Source organism: Ranitomeya variabilis, chromosome 4 (genome assembly GCF_051348905.1).
Source record: "Ranitomeya variabilis isolate aRanVar5 chromosome 4, aRanVar5.hap1, whole genome shotgun sequence".
Taxonomy (NCBI): domain Eukaryota; kingdom Metazoa; phylum Chordata; class Amphibia; order Anura; family Dendrobatidae; genus Ranitomeya; species Ranitomeya variabilis.
The window spans coordinates 517,443,933-517,459,521 of record NC_135235.1 but is presented as its reverse complement, the minus strand read 5'-3'; the positions used below and the strand labels follow the sequence as shown (position 1 = coordinate 517,459,521).

At 39.8% G+C, this 15,589-nt stretch overlaps 1 protein-coding gene across 2 annotated transcripts in view; it reads left to right on the top strand.

Moving 5' to 3' along the window:
- The window catches only part of UQCC1 (ubiquinol-cytochrome c reductase complex assembly factor 1), a 155,004-nt gene extending 141,880 nt beyond the window's left edge, over window positions 1–13,124 (top strand). Inside the window, exons 8-11 of one of the 2 annotated variants that reach the window (XR_013213399.1) lie at window positions 2,802–2,879; window positions 5,021–5,134; window positions 12,146–12,657; window positions 12,781–13,124. Coding sequence is in view for 1 of the 2 variants with exons in the window: in XM_077252165.1 (XP_077108280.1) it covers window positions 2,802–2,879; window positions 5,021–5,134; window positions 12,146–12,280 (327 nt within the window). In the remaining variant the exon portion in view is untranslated. Of the gene's footprint in view, window positions 1–2,801; window positions 2,880–5,020; window positions 5,135–12,145 lie in introns of both variants that reach the window. The other variant, XM_077252165.1, reaches the window with a different exon arrangement.
- The last annotated feature ends 2,465 nt before the right edge of the window (window positions 13,125–15,589 follow it).

The following is a 15,589-nucleotide window of genomic DNA, read 5'->3' as shown; positions in this document are numbered from 1 at the left end:
GTTCTAACAAGATATACAAGATTAAGGAAAAATAAGTTGTTATTATAAAATTTCACGTCACTAAAACATTAAAAGAAAATAAACTTTGTTGTCAACCCAAATCTCAAGCAAAGTGCTTTTGGAGCAGAGCTCAAGTGTCCTGGCTTTCACATTGAAATGACTCGGTATCTTTTTACCATCAGATTGACAGAAAGCCTCAAGTCTAAAGACACCACTTCAACATTAAACTATATTTTTCCAATTTTTTTTATCCTGTAGGGAAAAGCAATAGATGGCTGAAGAAGTAGATTATCCGTGTAATGTGCTGAGCTCAATGACTTCAGCCAAAATAACCTTCTATATGAAATGGCACAACTTTCAGTTGATGAAGAAAATGTCATTAAATTTCCTCTAATTTAATATAGGGATTGCTGTATGGTTGGCTATGCTGACCTCACTTGTGCAAACTAGCACATCCAAAAAGCTCTGTGCTCTGGCTGCTGTCATTGACACAGTCCATCTAGTAGACGGCCGCTTGACTGGAATCCAAGAATGGCTGATGCTTTTTAAGTCGAGCAAATTACTGAAAGGACAAGGGACATGGAAAAGAATATTTACCTAAACATGGCAAACTTTGGGCAGCTTCACTGTAGCTGTTCTGTAAACAGTACGTTTCGAAAAACTTTTCATAAATCATTTACACCTGCATAAATACAGATGTTGGATTAAATGTAACAATAGAAGTTACTTAAAGGAATTTACCACATCTGGGCACCTGAACAATTTCTGACAAACCAGAGGGACCAATTCAACACTAAGTTCCTTTATAATATGAAAAGTATGATACAGCTCCAGGTATTAAAAAAAGGTAAGATATTCATGACTTTTTTTTTCCCCACTGCTTTAATATTTTTCATATTTAAAGCTGGAAAGGATCAGAACCTGTTGGATCACTAGCAACCCCTGCCACATATGTCCTGGTACCTGAGTCTTGTGACCAAAATTAATTTTAAAGAAGCTTTCCCATCAACGTTTTTAGCCTCTTACTATTACAGTCATCATAATACATAGCACTGTGTACTTACAATTGCTCATCTTGTCCTTCTACCCGGCTAATTCTTCTTTTTTCTCTGCTCTAAGTAGAAACAGGAAGTCTCTTGTCCCTGCATTTATCATTCACTTTTAACTCCTGACCCAGCTGCTACGCTCCCTTTCCCTGGAATAGACCTTTGCAGTGACTCATGACTTGTGCAGAGGAAATTGACCTCCTATTTCTACATAGAGCGTAGAAGGATTCAGCTAGTCAGTTATTAATCACGTGATGTCATAGACCTAATGGAAAAGAGAAGAATTAGCTGGGTAGAAAGGCAAAATTAGCAATTGTAAGTACGGTACACAGTGCTATATAATATGATGATTGCAAATTTTGATGAGAAGAGTGCTTCTTTAAAAAGGTTGTGTTCAGAATCGTACTGCTTTCCCCCCGCCTCTTGGCCTCCTGCTTGTCGGTGGTTGTGCTCCCTTGATTGATTGACAGTTTAAGTCAGCGACATGGTTGTGCCATTGGCCCAAACGGCTCTCTGTGATGAGTAGCAGAGCAGGGGCACTGAAGCTAGCTAGATCCTGCGATGTGATCAACTTCAGATTAGCACTTTGAAAGAGCTTTCAAGCATGTGCTCCATACCTAGGGGTATCTAGTAGTATAATCTAAAACACTATAGACACTGTAGACACTATTTGGTGTTGTCATTTGAACAAACTATGGCCGTACATTAGATAAGGACATTAATAGAAGCTACTCCATAGAGAACGATCCTATGAAAAACACACTCCAAAAGGATGTCTAGTGTTTATCAAGTGTTCTAAAGAAAGGTGTAAGTTTTTAAGTTATGGCAAGCTTAATCAAAAACTAACAGTAAGAAAAGAAATAGAAATTGTAAAATTGGAAGAAATAATAAAATAGTTTCTCATTTTTTTGTTTTTTTCTAATGTAGCATTAACAAAGAAAAAAGCGATTTTCCTAAGATATTAAAGGGGTTTTCCCACAAACCAAGTACATTTTGATAAATAGATCTTGAAATAAAAATAAATTCCACAATTGAATGTGCTAAAATAAAAAATGTTCCTGTGCTGAGATAATCTTATAAATGTGCCTGTTGTGTAATGGCCGTGTCTGACCGTGCAGGGACATGGTCTGATCATACCACATCTCCGGGGCAGGGGAGATGCAAAAGAGAGTATACAGACATTACAGAAGGGGATCACAGCTGAATCATTTTGTGAGGTAAAACCTGTTTTTTTATAAACGTTTTACCTCACAGAATCAGCTGTGATCCCCTGCTGTAATGTCTGTATACTCTTTTGCATCTCCCCTGCCCAGGAGATGTGGTATGATCAGACCATGTCCCTGCACGGTTAGACACAGGCATTACACAGTACACAACAGGGGGCACATTTATAGTGCCTCCTATGTGATCTATATGCTGCTGCCCCAGCATGTCTTATGTGATATATATTATTTGTTAAAGCATGGGTGGCGAACCTCTGGCCTGTGGCCCGCGATGACCTTTTCTGTTGTGGTTCTCCTGAAGAAGTTTATCACCTTCAAAACGCATCTAGAATGAAACCGCATAGATACTCTGATACCACATATTGGACCTTTCTATTTTTGATACAAAACCTGCAGCACTCCCTCTTTCCTAGGTGCAGAAGAGAAGAAGCAACGAGTCAGGAGGATGTAAAAAAACACTCAATTTTGAACGTATATCAATTTAAATAATAAATAAATAATATAATAAAATTAGTTTTGTTTTTTTTTTCAGATTGATTCTGTGACAATGAAGAACACAACAAAAGCTTTAACAGAAATTTTTTATGCATCCATATTTGGATATGATGAGGTATGATCTAACGCCAAGAGCTGTTGGAATAATGCTATATTTATAATTAACCCTATTGTGTGCCATGCCATGACGTTTTATGGAATGCTGAGGTTTAAGGCACCATTCTGCATAAGTCAATCATTGCGATCACACAGGCAAGAACCATTACCCATGCCATCAATAGCAGATTTCCTGTGGCTGGGATCAGAGAAATTGACCAACACATAAAGGAACCCCCCTGCCTCAAATAAAATTGTTAATACTTTTATTGGTATGCATTAAAAAGGCCATAACAAAACAAAGGAACATGTGAAAATTCATCAGGCAAAAGGGCATCTAATCAACAACAGGGTGGGGGTGGGGAAGTGTGGCCAAATCTCCAATACAAAATCCTTAAAAGGTCCTGATTATCAGCCCTGCCTGACCCCGGAGGTTGGCACCCTAAAAGGCAACACGAGATGGCACCCCGCGCCTCGTGGTCTCTCTCCTACTGGCCCCTGAATAAGCACAATCCTTCTCTGGGGATTGTTTTGTTATTTTTTAATGCACACAAATACAAGTATTTTTCTTTTTATTTAGGGTATTTTTTTCCTTTCTGTGTTGGACTGTTTAGATGAATCACTGAACTAATCGATGATTACTCTTAGCTTGGGATCAGAGAATTTTTTTTGTCCCAGTTCTTTAATTCATTACAAGGTTGCAAAGGTGTTTAGAAGATGGGTTTGATGGGTTACTATGGGACATGGTGCCTAACAAAGCCCCCCACCTCGGACTGCAATAGGAATCTTTTTATTCAGCCAAGCCAGATGCGTGGTCAGCATGCAAGCGTGCTCATCTGTTTGTAAACCCTCTATATGGCATGGCATCCGGTCTGGTCAAAGTGGTCGGGTTGGCAGGGGTCCTGGAAATAGGTGCCTGAAGTAGGAAATTGCATATCTCAGACATTCATTGCATATCCTATAGATAAGCTATAAATGTCAAAGAAAGGGATACCCCTTTAATGACTGTCAATGTAGCTTTGTAATAAATAAGGGGCTTGTGACTTGTTTATATGTCGTCATTTTGATAAGCCCCGACTAGTGGTCCTTGATAGCCTTTTCCCTTCTGTAAAGCTGCACATAAACTGAAGGATAATCGTAAAGGAACATTCATAAAAATGTGCATTGGCAATCGCCCTTTGAACAAGCAAAAAAACTCTTTCGTCAGGTGAAATGATCTTTTGCACCGTGCAAAAGATCATCGTTTTTGGCAGTGCATCATTCTGGAGTCACACTGACAGAGACATGGCAGCCTATGCGCATATAGCAATCTACTACAGATCGCTCAGTGTGCATCGTTCACCTTGGTCTACATGTGTACACAAACTATTGACCTGTGGAAGCGCTAGCAGGTGCGAAACGGCCGTCGTCAAGCTTCTGCCCACTCCCGTCCTCATTCCCCGGCCAACATGTTTTTTTACTACAAATAAAGAGCGGAATTTCTACCAAAGACCAGTGAGTGCTATCTGCTTTTCTTTGGAGGACAAACTATCAAATGATCACCGATCGGTAACAGGTTAACAATCGTTTGTCGTATCGTGTCGCTGGTTGGACCATAAATGGATCGTAACAGTCAAGATTGGAGGACTCTGGTCATTTAGCCGCTTGAAAGCAAATAAATGCCTCCCCTCATTTTTTGAGGTTTTCAGATTACTATTATAGCAGTCTTTGATTATTTCATATGTGACCGTTTTACCGTTTCATATTGCACTTTGTTTTGGAGCACAGCGTGCTCATATATTGAAAATTTTCACTTTATAATTGGCTTATTGACATGCATTTTGAAATTTAGTGATGTCGGGAATAGATTTTCATATACTTAAGTTGCCCTTGGATTGTTCTTATTTTCCCGTTATATATTGATGTGTATTTCTGCACTGAGCAATTTTAGACTTGAGGGTTCTATTTCCTCCATTGTAATTTAAGCATTATTTAAGCCCGTTTTTTTTTGTTTGTTTTTTTTTATTAATGTTATTTTCATCACAGATATGATTTAAAAATTCTGGTGCTGCCGATTGTTGTAGATAGTATAGTTGGTAATGTAGGTATAGGTTCTGCAGATATTATCCTTGATTAACATTTTTGATGAATGCAGTTTTAATATTTTTTTGTCTGTTTTAGGGGATTATATCTGATGATCGTGTCCTATCCTCTGCACTTTGGCGTAATCTTTTCAACATGAAGTGTGATGATCCCCGGCAACTGGAACTAATGGTTGAATATGTGCGCAAACAGGTAAATTGCTCAAATCCTCTTACGGTATATTTTTCCAAATGTGATTTTAACTGGGGTATGAATCAAAGTTTTGTAAAATGATATGTACACCTTCGCAAGTCGCTGAACAAATCCAACAAACTTTTGATGCTTTGTTCAGATGGTTGTCTTTTCATGGATTTTGTTTTACAACTAAAGTAGTTCAGTGTTCCTGGATGCAGGGATGCTGTTGTGATAAGCCCACGTTTTCATCAATCATAGTCATAATCATTATTCATAAATTGAATGTTATTGGTCTTTGAGTATTGTATAGTCTTTTTGAGAGATCAGATCACAATTTAAGACATCTAGTAAATTTAGAGTGATCAAAACTATTAATATTATTTTAGTTTTTAATTATAATGTTTTTAGTTTTATTTATCAATCGCATATTTTTTTCCTATAGGTGCACAAATTGTAATACCATAGCATCATTCAGAGCCATATTTTACTATACATGATAAAGGGCTTTATTATCATTGTAAATGTAAAGATAAGCAACTTTTCAGTTTTCCTCTTATTAACAAAATTATGTTTTGTTTTCCAAAATGGAAGGGTTTTTTAATTTCAATTATTTATTTCTCCTTGCCTAAATTACTGGCCACCTCTATCAGCAGTAGCCAGATTGCTAGGCAAGGATCGCAGCTCTTACCCTTGGGGGCAGCAGTGCAACCATTCCGCTGGTGTGAACTGTCAATCAGTCGAGAGCGCACTGCCACCAGCAAGCGGGAAGTTTGTATGTGCATTCCTGATTGACTTGAGGCAACCCCTGTAAGTAGAGGCTGACTTTCAATATGAAATAATGTTGCATCAGAAACGGGCATATCGGCTGCTTATCCTGGTAGCTAACGATGAGAGAGATTTGTGAAATCTGTTTATCATGTTTTAATATAATATATAAGGCAGCTGGTCACACTCACAGTGGTGCATTAGATAGATCTTAAGTCTTTCTCCATGTTTTATTGTGCAGACACATTACACATAAAGTTGGCATGCAGTAAATAACCCACTAGGGGCATTTCTTAATAATGTCTAGTGTGTTATTGCTAGCATATGGATGTGCTGGGGACGCAGGGGAGGCTCGTGTGTTACCCTCACCGAAATTTTGCGGAGCGACGTTTGGGTTTCCAACATCAGTGTCTTCTGTGGTTTGGTCTTTGTAGCTAGACTGAAACTTGTTAAACGAAATAAACACCACTGTGACATGCTTAATAATCCTTCAATTCCAAAGAATGTTTTAGTGTTTAGTCTCATGTGGATTTTGTAGGTCCTTCTAAGGTTTGGTTTTAATGATGTCTTTTTCTGCATGGACTGAACTGTACGGGTCTGCAGAAACACCTGTGAGTTACGTAATCCTTTCCCAAATGACTCCATCCTCCTTTCATAGGTTCTGTGAGATATTTACCAAATATATAAGTAGTCTGAAGGTGTAACTCTAGTTAACCCTCCTTATTCAAAGTCACGACAAGTGGCCATCAGATCTTCCCCCAGCTTGCAGAAGAGCTGGAATCATTTAGCACTTTAATAAGGTTTTTAAAATTCGCTTTTGTAAATCCATTACGAAAAAAAAAACTAACTTTTAATTTCCAAAGTTTTTTTTTTCTTAACACAAGGTATTCATTATGGATTATGTGAGATTGGGCTTGAACAGCAGTGTTAACAAGTACGGGACAGGCAGGATCTTGAGAGTAGATTGAAATTTTTTTTTTCAACCTTCTCTCTAACATGTCATTGTTTATTCAGCTGCTCCGTGTTCCTGCCACTCTGCGAACTGGTGCTTTTGCTGGCTGAACACAGGCCAAGCATGGTGAAAACAGTTCCCAGACCTTCGGGACACTCAATGTATGCTAAGCAGTGTTATTCTACCAGACGTCTTCCAGAGACATAGTGTAGTTCGTGCGCACCTTGCGGACATGAGTTATTGAGTTGGTTGGGTGATGGTTGATTCCAGTAGATTTGCCACCAGTCTAATACTTTGCCTAGATATACACAAAGTGATATTCTAATCGGGGTATGTTAATACTTACAAGTCACATTTCTGGATAATGGGCTAGTATTGGAAATCTGTAGCTGAAAAGCAATAAAACTGTAGCTACAGAATTAGGCCGGGGTCACACTTGCAACTGCAATGCGAGAAACTCGCACCTCAATACCCGCCCCTGGCACTCAGGACCGGAGCGTTCAGCTGCATAGAAATACATGCAGCCGCACACTCCCCAAGTACGGGGGGCAGTGCCGGGTATTGAGGCGAGAGACTCACGCAAGTTTCTCGCATTGCAGTTGCAAGTGTGACCCCCGGCGTACAAAGTATGCCTGATTATCACTAATAGTTTTTGAAGATATTTTTTTAAAAGTCTACAAAGCAACTATTTTTTTCCTCTATGAAACAAGTGCAGAAAAGCCACAGAAAATCTAATCATATTGGAAAATCCAGCAATATTTGGGTTATAATAAAGTACAAAGCAGATGTCCCCAACCTTCCGTAGGTCATAAGCCACTTTTATGTACAGCTGATGGCGTTGAGCCACTTTGAATATTATACAGGAAAGGTTATGATCAAATCATAAAGACTCTTACATCAGTGTAGACTAATGACATCACTACTGCCCAATAGGTCCTGAAGCTGCCAAATGCAAAATCCCAAATGCCATATGTGGTTAAAAGCCACTATTTAGGCAACACTTGTGTACAAAATAGAATATGTTCCTTGTGATTTCCAAGTTTCTTAAAGAAGCTGTCCAGTTTCAAAATGACCCAAAAGCTTCATCTGTAAATAACAATATCAGTGTTACCATCACTTTAGCCTCACCTCTCCACCAATGTCCGTTGGTCTTTGTTGACATGACTGCAGTGGTGATGCCCTGTCTTAGGCTTTGTGACTGCTGCAGCCAATCATTCGGCATAAGACCACCAAGTCCAGTGATGGACCTGCAGTGGTCAAATGCTGTAGACTGAACATTGCCAGTTCAGCAATGTCAACAAAGATTGGTGGGGAGCATTGAAAAGAACTGGGGCTGCAGTGGATAAGTAATTCTGATTTTCTTATTTTCAAACAGATCTACCCTTTGGGTCTTTTCACTTTGCAGTTCAAAGTCCAGCAAATATGAACCCTGCTCTTTACTGATGAAACAGCTGCCTATAGATTGGTGTCTATTTTGTATGGGTATTGTTTTTCTTTCTTACATGTATCAAAAATCTGCCAAATTAGTCAGTGAAATATTATTTCTTTAGTTTTTTTTAACAGATAATTGATTTTCCAACTTTTAAAGAGTATCTGTCAGTGGGATTAAATCTCCTGAGCCGGCTACATGGGCATGTGTGAAGGATGGGGGGATTTATTGACAGTTTACAATCATCCTGAAAATGTGCAACTGTAACAAGACACCTGGCTCAGCAGGGGGCCCAGCTTTTTGGCTTCAAAGAAGGAATTCACACCGCCATCATCTGACTAGTAAAGGAAGATCCCGTGTGAATCCATACCATGTGGTCTGCTTTGTTCAGACAGCTATGATTTCATAAGTAGAATATGGACATATCCGATGGCGCCAAAACCGCCTCGCTAGGACCATCCATTAAGGCGTTATTGCCCATCCTAAGTTTTGAAGTTTTTAGCTGCTAGAGGCAAGTGGATTTGATGTAGGTTCAGCCCAGAGTGCAGGCGGGGAGTGACCCAAAGGGGTTAAATGCTCGTGTACAGCATTGCCCACTCCTTTTTCTCTGGGGAGGTCGTGACAACATATAATGTGGGGTAGTCAAGGACCAGAGGGGACCACAAGCCTTCCATGTGGTTCCTCTCAGCTTCCATCTCACAGATGGACAGGGTTGCAATAAAGCAGAGCTGTACAGCTGCAACAAATGTGTTTGTAAGGAGACAACATTCAGTTCTATTGTTCTGTGATAGTTACATGTCTCACACTGGTATCTCCCCCTTTGTTAAAAATACGTTCTGGTTGCAGATTCTCATGCAGATCTGTATCCGGCCCATTGATCTTAACAGCTCATTTACATATAAGAAAAACATGGATTTATCTGGAATAAGATATCTGATCACAGATATAAAGATTTCACTTTACTCAGCTTTCTGTGACCCACCTGCCCATATAGACTGCTTGGGAGGGTTGGTCCTACTCACAGATGCTCATTACCACCTTCACTCCCTTGGGATTTTCCATTTTTGCGGTTTGATTTTTTGCTCCCCTTCTTCCAAGAGCTATATTATATCTTTTTTATTTTTCCATTGATTTTTCTATATAGTGTACCAGAAAATGGGAAAAAAAATCCCAAGTGCTGTGAAATTCTAAAAAGAAAAGTGCAATTCCACAATTGTTTTTTTTCTTACCATGTTCACTAAATGCTAAAACTCAGCTGGCAGTATGATTCTCCAAGTCATTATGAGTTTGCAGGTAACAAACATGTAAAGGTTCTTCTTTACTTTTTTTATTTTTAGGTGGTGGAAAAAATCCAAACTCTGTAAAAAAAAAAAAAAAAAAGCCATTTTCTGAGATTCTTAGCGACTCCATTATTCAGGATATGGGGCTGGGGGAGAGCTTTTTTTTGCATACCGATCTGAAATTTTTATACCATTTTGGGGTAGATACAATGTTTTGATCGCCTGTTATTATATTTTATTGCAATGTTGCAGCAACCAAATAACGTCATTCTGGCATTTTGATTTTTTTCTCGTTACACCATTTAACGATGGGATTAATTCTTTTCATATTTTGATAGATCGAGCTTTTCTGAACTGATCAGATCAGCTGTCATGTGCCTGAAAAGATGCCGGCTCAGCGCCGGAGCTCACATCAAATGCACGACCTATGACGTACATATCCATTTGGCAACTCATTCAGTTAGCAGTACAGTTCTATGTCATTTTATAGTTTGTATCTTTAAAATTCTACACATTGCCACCTAGAAACCATCAGTGTAGCACTGACAGAACTGTGATAGCTTGCCTAGTAACATACAGTATTATGCTAGCTTTATTGTAAAGTGATTTTTCAAAAGTGTACTCCTGTAAGTACAAAAAACACAATGCAGGAAATTCCATGTGCAACACACACAAATGTCAGATTAACCTAAAACTATCAGATAATGCTCTAGTCTGATATATCTGCCAGAGACCCTTTAAACCTTAAAGGGTACCTTTTTGATTTTCTATATTTTATGTGTATTTTCCCCTTACAAGATACTGAAGAACAGTGAGGGTCTGAATCCTGAGAACTCCAATAATAGCTCAGAAAAGTCTGAGTCAATAACACTTCTGTCAAATTAATGTCTAGTTATGAAGCAACTCTGACTGTGAATCAATCTCTCACGCTGTTTAAATGGAGCAGACATCAGGTAAAAATGATAGGCAATTAACAAGACAACCCCTATAAAGGAGTGGTTCTACAGGTGGTGACTAGAGATGAGCGAATTTGATCGGGTCCCTGCTTATTCGACAAGCTATAGCGCTTATCGAATAAGCTGCAGAGGGAACCAGGATACATGGAGCGTGCCGGCCAATCACTTGTCCGGCGCCGCAGCTGCATGATTCGCAGCTGTGTCACAGTCACAACACATGCATGGAGAGCCCAACACACAGGCTCCTCATGTTTACAGGTTCCCTCTGCTGCTTATTCGGTAAGCGCTATAGCTTGGCAAATATGCAGGGACCCGATCAAATTCGCTCATCTCTAGTGGTGACCACAGACCATTTCTCTGTTCTTATCCTTTTTAACTGTTGTTTTGGTCCCTTTTCCATTTTTTCATTGCTCTCACCTCTAGAGGTGCAGTAGCATGTGTCTACAACCCACAGGCAGAGCAGCTCATCCCAGATGGCATATAAATGTGAGCTTTGGCAAAAAGGGTATCTGTGTCTGTCAGCACAGTGTCTAGAGCATGGATCAGATACAGTACCAGGAGACAGGGAAGGCCACCAGGAGATGTGGAGGGGGCCCTAGAAGGGCAACAACCCAGCAGCAGGACCGCTACCTCCCCCTTTGTGCAAGGAGGAACAGGAGGAGCAGTGCCAGGGCGCTGCAACATGACCTGTAACAGGCCACTAACATCCATGTGTCTGCTGAAACTGTCAGAAACAGACTCCATGAAGGTGGTATGAGGGCCCGACATCCACAAATGGGTGTTGAGCTTACAGCCTAACACTGTGCAGGGCGATTGGCATTTGTCAGAGATCACCAAGATTGGGAGATTTTACATTGACGCCCTGTGCTCTTTACGAATGAAAGCAGGTTCACACTGAGCACATGTGACAGACATGACAAAGTCTGAAGACGCCATAGAGAACATTCTGCTGCCTGCAACATCTTCCAGCATGACCAGTTTGGCAGTGGGTCAGTAAAGGTGTGGGGAAGCATTTCTTTGGAGGGCCCCACAGCCCTCCATGTGCTAGCCAGAGGTAGCCTGACTGCCATTAGGTACCAGGATGAGATTCTTGGACCCCTTGTGAGACCATATGCAGGTGCACTGCGCCCTGGGTTCCTTCTGATGCATGACAATGCTATGCCTCATGTGGCTGAAGTGTGTCAGCAGTTCCTACATGATGAAGGCATTGAAGCTATGGACTGGCCCACCCATCCACCAGCCCTGAATCCGATTGAACACATCTGGGACATCATGTCTCGTTCCATCACCAACACCACGTTGCACCACAGACTGTCTAGGAGTTGACTGATGCTTTAATCCAGATCTGGGAGGAGATCCCTCAGGAGAACATCCGTCGTCTGTGTGTGTATATATATATATATATATATATATATATATATATATATATATATATATATATATATATATATATATATATATATATATATATATATATTTCTGCACATTCAGACCATTAGATATTTTATACATTTTTGGGGAAGGGATCTTTTTATCTTGGCAAAAGAAATTACAGATCAACAGTAATGATAATTTCCATTGCAGATGATGAAGCACTTTATCTGATACTTTAACTCTCTGTTCGCCTATTTTATCTTTATGCTTTAGATGCAATTTCTGGATTCGCTAAACGGAGAAGATCTTCTCTTAACTGGTGAAGTATCTTGGCGCCCCCTTGTGGAGAGTGATCCTCAAAGCATCCTAAAGCCATGTCCACCCACATACAATGATGAAGGACTTTAAAAATGGTTGATGACAATGTGAATCTCTTGAAGATAGCACGAGGTGTATCTAGCCCTAAAGACCTAGTATGCTTTGTGGAACTTTGTTAAAAACACAGAAAGTATTTTTTATGCTCTGTGCATTGGTTTACATAATTTTCGGGGAATAGGTAAAAATGTTATGGACTCGAGTCTTTTCTTGCCAGAAGATTCCGCGTTTGGTATACTATGCAATCTACACGTGGCTCAAAGGTATTAAAAGCGTCGGCCACTTTATCTTCATTTTAATAAATGTATTAGTGACACTTACTAATATATAAGTATTACAGGTTCTCCACCAACCTGTTAGTGCAACCTTCCTCACAGACAGCACAGCCCTCATTCTCATCATGGCCGCCGGTGGAGGAGCATGTGACCATACCGTGTCATCAGTCAACTCCAATTAAACAATTTCCGATGTGACTTGTATTTCAGCTGGAGGAGGCTGATGGCCCCCGGTCTGGTCACATGCTCCTTCACCAGCTGTCATGATGAGAACAAGGGAGCTGTGACGTCTGTGAGGAAAAACAAGGGAGGAGAACCTGTAATAATTATGTATTAGTGCAACAAGAACACAGTGTTCCCAATACATTTGTTATTATGAAAATAAAGTGGCCAAACCCTTTAAATATTCTGCCAAATTTCTTTACGCCACAGCACTGTGACCTTGATCCAGTTATTACTCTTCATCCAGAACTGACAGATCCATAGAATATACAGTTGGCCTATTTGGAGTGGGAATGGGTGGGGGGTCCTGAAATGCAGATCTTTGTATTATGTTGAACTAGGATATTGGTTTCTACTGTTGGAATAAATGTTATTGTTTAGATGTCTTATCATTCATTTTTTTCAGACTTCTACATGGAAGACAAGGTCTGACAGTTTTTATGTCTACTTCTCAATCATGTGTAATCTCCAATCTATTTGCACAGGCATATTGTAAGGGTCCTGAAACCGACTTGGACATTCACCCATGTCACATGCGAATTCTAGTTGCACCATTGTCTCATATGGAAGCAATTGATGTCCTCAAGCTTCAGGACCTAGAACAAATGCAGCCTCTGCACCATTAATGGTTATGTTAATGTCTGTAGGTATGAACAGAGTAATCATTCATTTTCACATCTACATGACAAAATGTTGGGGTAATCTATACTTAAAAACGAAATGTTTTTAATTTCCCAACATGGTTTTATCGACCAAACTAGGTGACCAATCTCTACAAAGAGATAGCTTGGGTCTGGCAGACAAGGTAGAGCTTGTTGTCTAACCTTCAGTCCAGGAGCCCTAAATATGTTTCATAGATGTGGTACTCTATTGTTACTCTATCGTTGTGAATAGAATTTTATTATCTAACACTTTGAGAAGCTAATGTCTTACCTATACACATTCCTGCTCTGTTAGTGTCTGGATGAAGATGCCTTCTGCCTTTCTGTATGGTGTAGAGAAATGGTCCCGGACCTGAAGGTCTCCAGCTGTTATCTACCCAATCCATGATTTGTATGCATGAATTGTATCTGTTAATCACCATTTACATGAAAACTGTGAACAAATGTATTAAAGAAATTCTGTCAGCAGGTTTTTGCTATTTATTCTGAGAGCAGCATCTTGTAGGGGCAGAGATCCTGATTCCTGCAATGTGTCAGTTATTGGGCTGCCTATTGTTGTTTCAATAAAATCACTGTTTTATCAGCAGGGTATTATCACTACAGGACGACTAGTTATCTCGTGCCATGTAGTTCACTTGCTCTTTATAACCTCACCACTGATTGGCAGCTTTCTGCCTATGCAGAGGTAGTGTACACAGAAAGCTGTCAATCAGAATTGGTGTTATACCAAGTTTAGCATACAGGCAACTGCTAAATCTGCAGCAGAGAAAACTGCACCAGAAGAGCAGTAAGTGACACATCACTGGAATCAGGGTCTCTTGTCCTACATTATGCTGCTATCAGATAACATGGCAAAAACCCACGGACATATAGCCATTAAAGATGTGCACTGAATTAGAAAAATCTTATAAACTCAAATAAAAGGTAATGTCCTTACTAGAATAAAATCATCCTAAAGGTGCTATAATAAAAGGACACAAAATGCCAATTAACAGACACTATGAGCCCTTAAAAGGTGACAAACATATAATCGTGAGAAGCATTACAACCTATTCCCAAGTCATTTCTGAGCAAGCGGGTATAATGAGAAATGGCAGAGTGTGATACATAGTTGTCACTTCAGGTGGCTACTTAGTATACGTTTGGGCTTCTTATTGGTGCCAAATGATCTTATACCTAATAGATGTTTGACACGTAGGTAATGTTTGTGATCTTGGGTCAGCTGTCATTTCCATGGCAAAATGTCTTTATAGAGTGAACAGAACTCTTTGGTGCTTCTCAGAGATTTCCATTATTGAAAAATCTATACAATATTCTAAGTGCTCTGACAATGAACTGAATAGAGATTGCTCAGAAGAGCTGCCATATTTCCAGAAAAGCCTTTGGGAGCCTAAGGTGAAGAAGTCTTTAATAAAAATGTTAGCTGCCTATTTATGATGGTGAAAATGCCTTTTTTTGCATACGCCACATTGCTCATACATTGCACGTCTTTGGGCTTGCTGTTGTATGCCCACAATTAGCACGCTTTCCCCAAACACATACATATGTAAAGCTAAGCCTTCGAGAGTTGAATTCATTTTAGGATCGTTCTTAAATGATCTTAAAGTTAAATGGCCACTGTTTCAACAAATTTTGCATGCAATAATCGTATAATGGAAACGTCATATATCTTCTCAGATTACAGCTGCCCATTGAAGTCTATGGAGAGGGGATGGAGGAGCAGAATGAAAGAATGAGACATATGCTCACAGCCTGGTGCTGCTGGATTCACAGCTACACTGCTGTGTAATGTGTTCTATACTGTTTTAGCTTTGGATCATGTGCTACATAGGGACAGGAGAGCAGGAATCCCTCATGTCTCTGTATGTTGTGTTTTGAAGATATCATAGCAGCTAGTCTTCACCCACTAGCTCTGAGACAGCTGTGCTCCTCCTCTGTTTTGTTACATGGATACAGTGACATGTACAACATGTTACTGCTGCAGCCAATCACTGGGCTTAGCAGTCATGTACTGTCAGCTGTCATCAAAGACATCATGGAGCACCCGATAGGAGACGCTGCAGAGACCACAATGCTGATTTTGTTATTTTCAAAGAAGTTCAAGCCTTTGGACAATATAACTGTGAAATCAGAAAACCCCTTTAAAGGGAACCTATCACCAGTTTTGTCATTTATCAATGAAA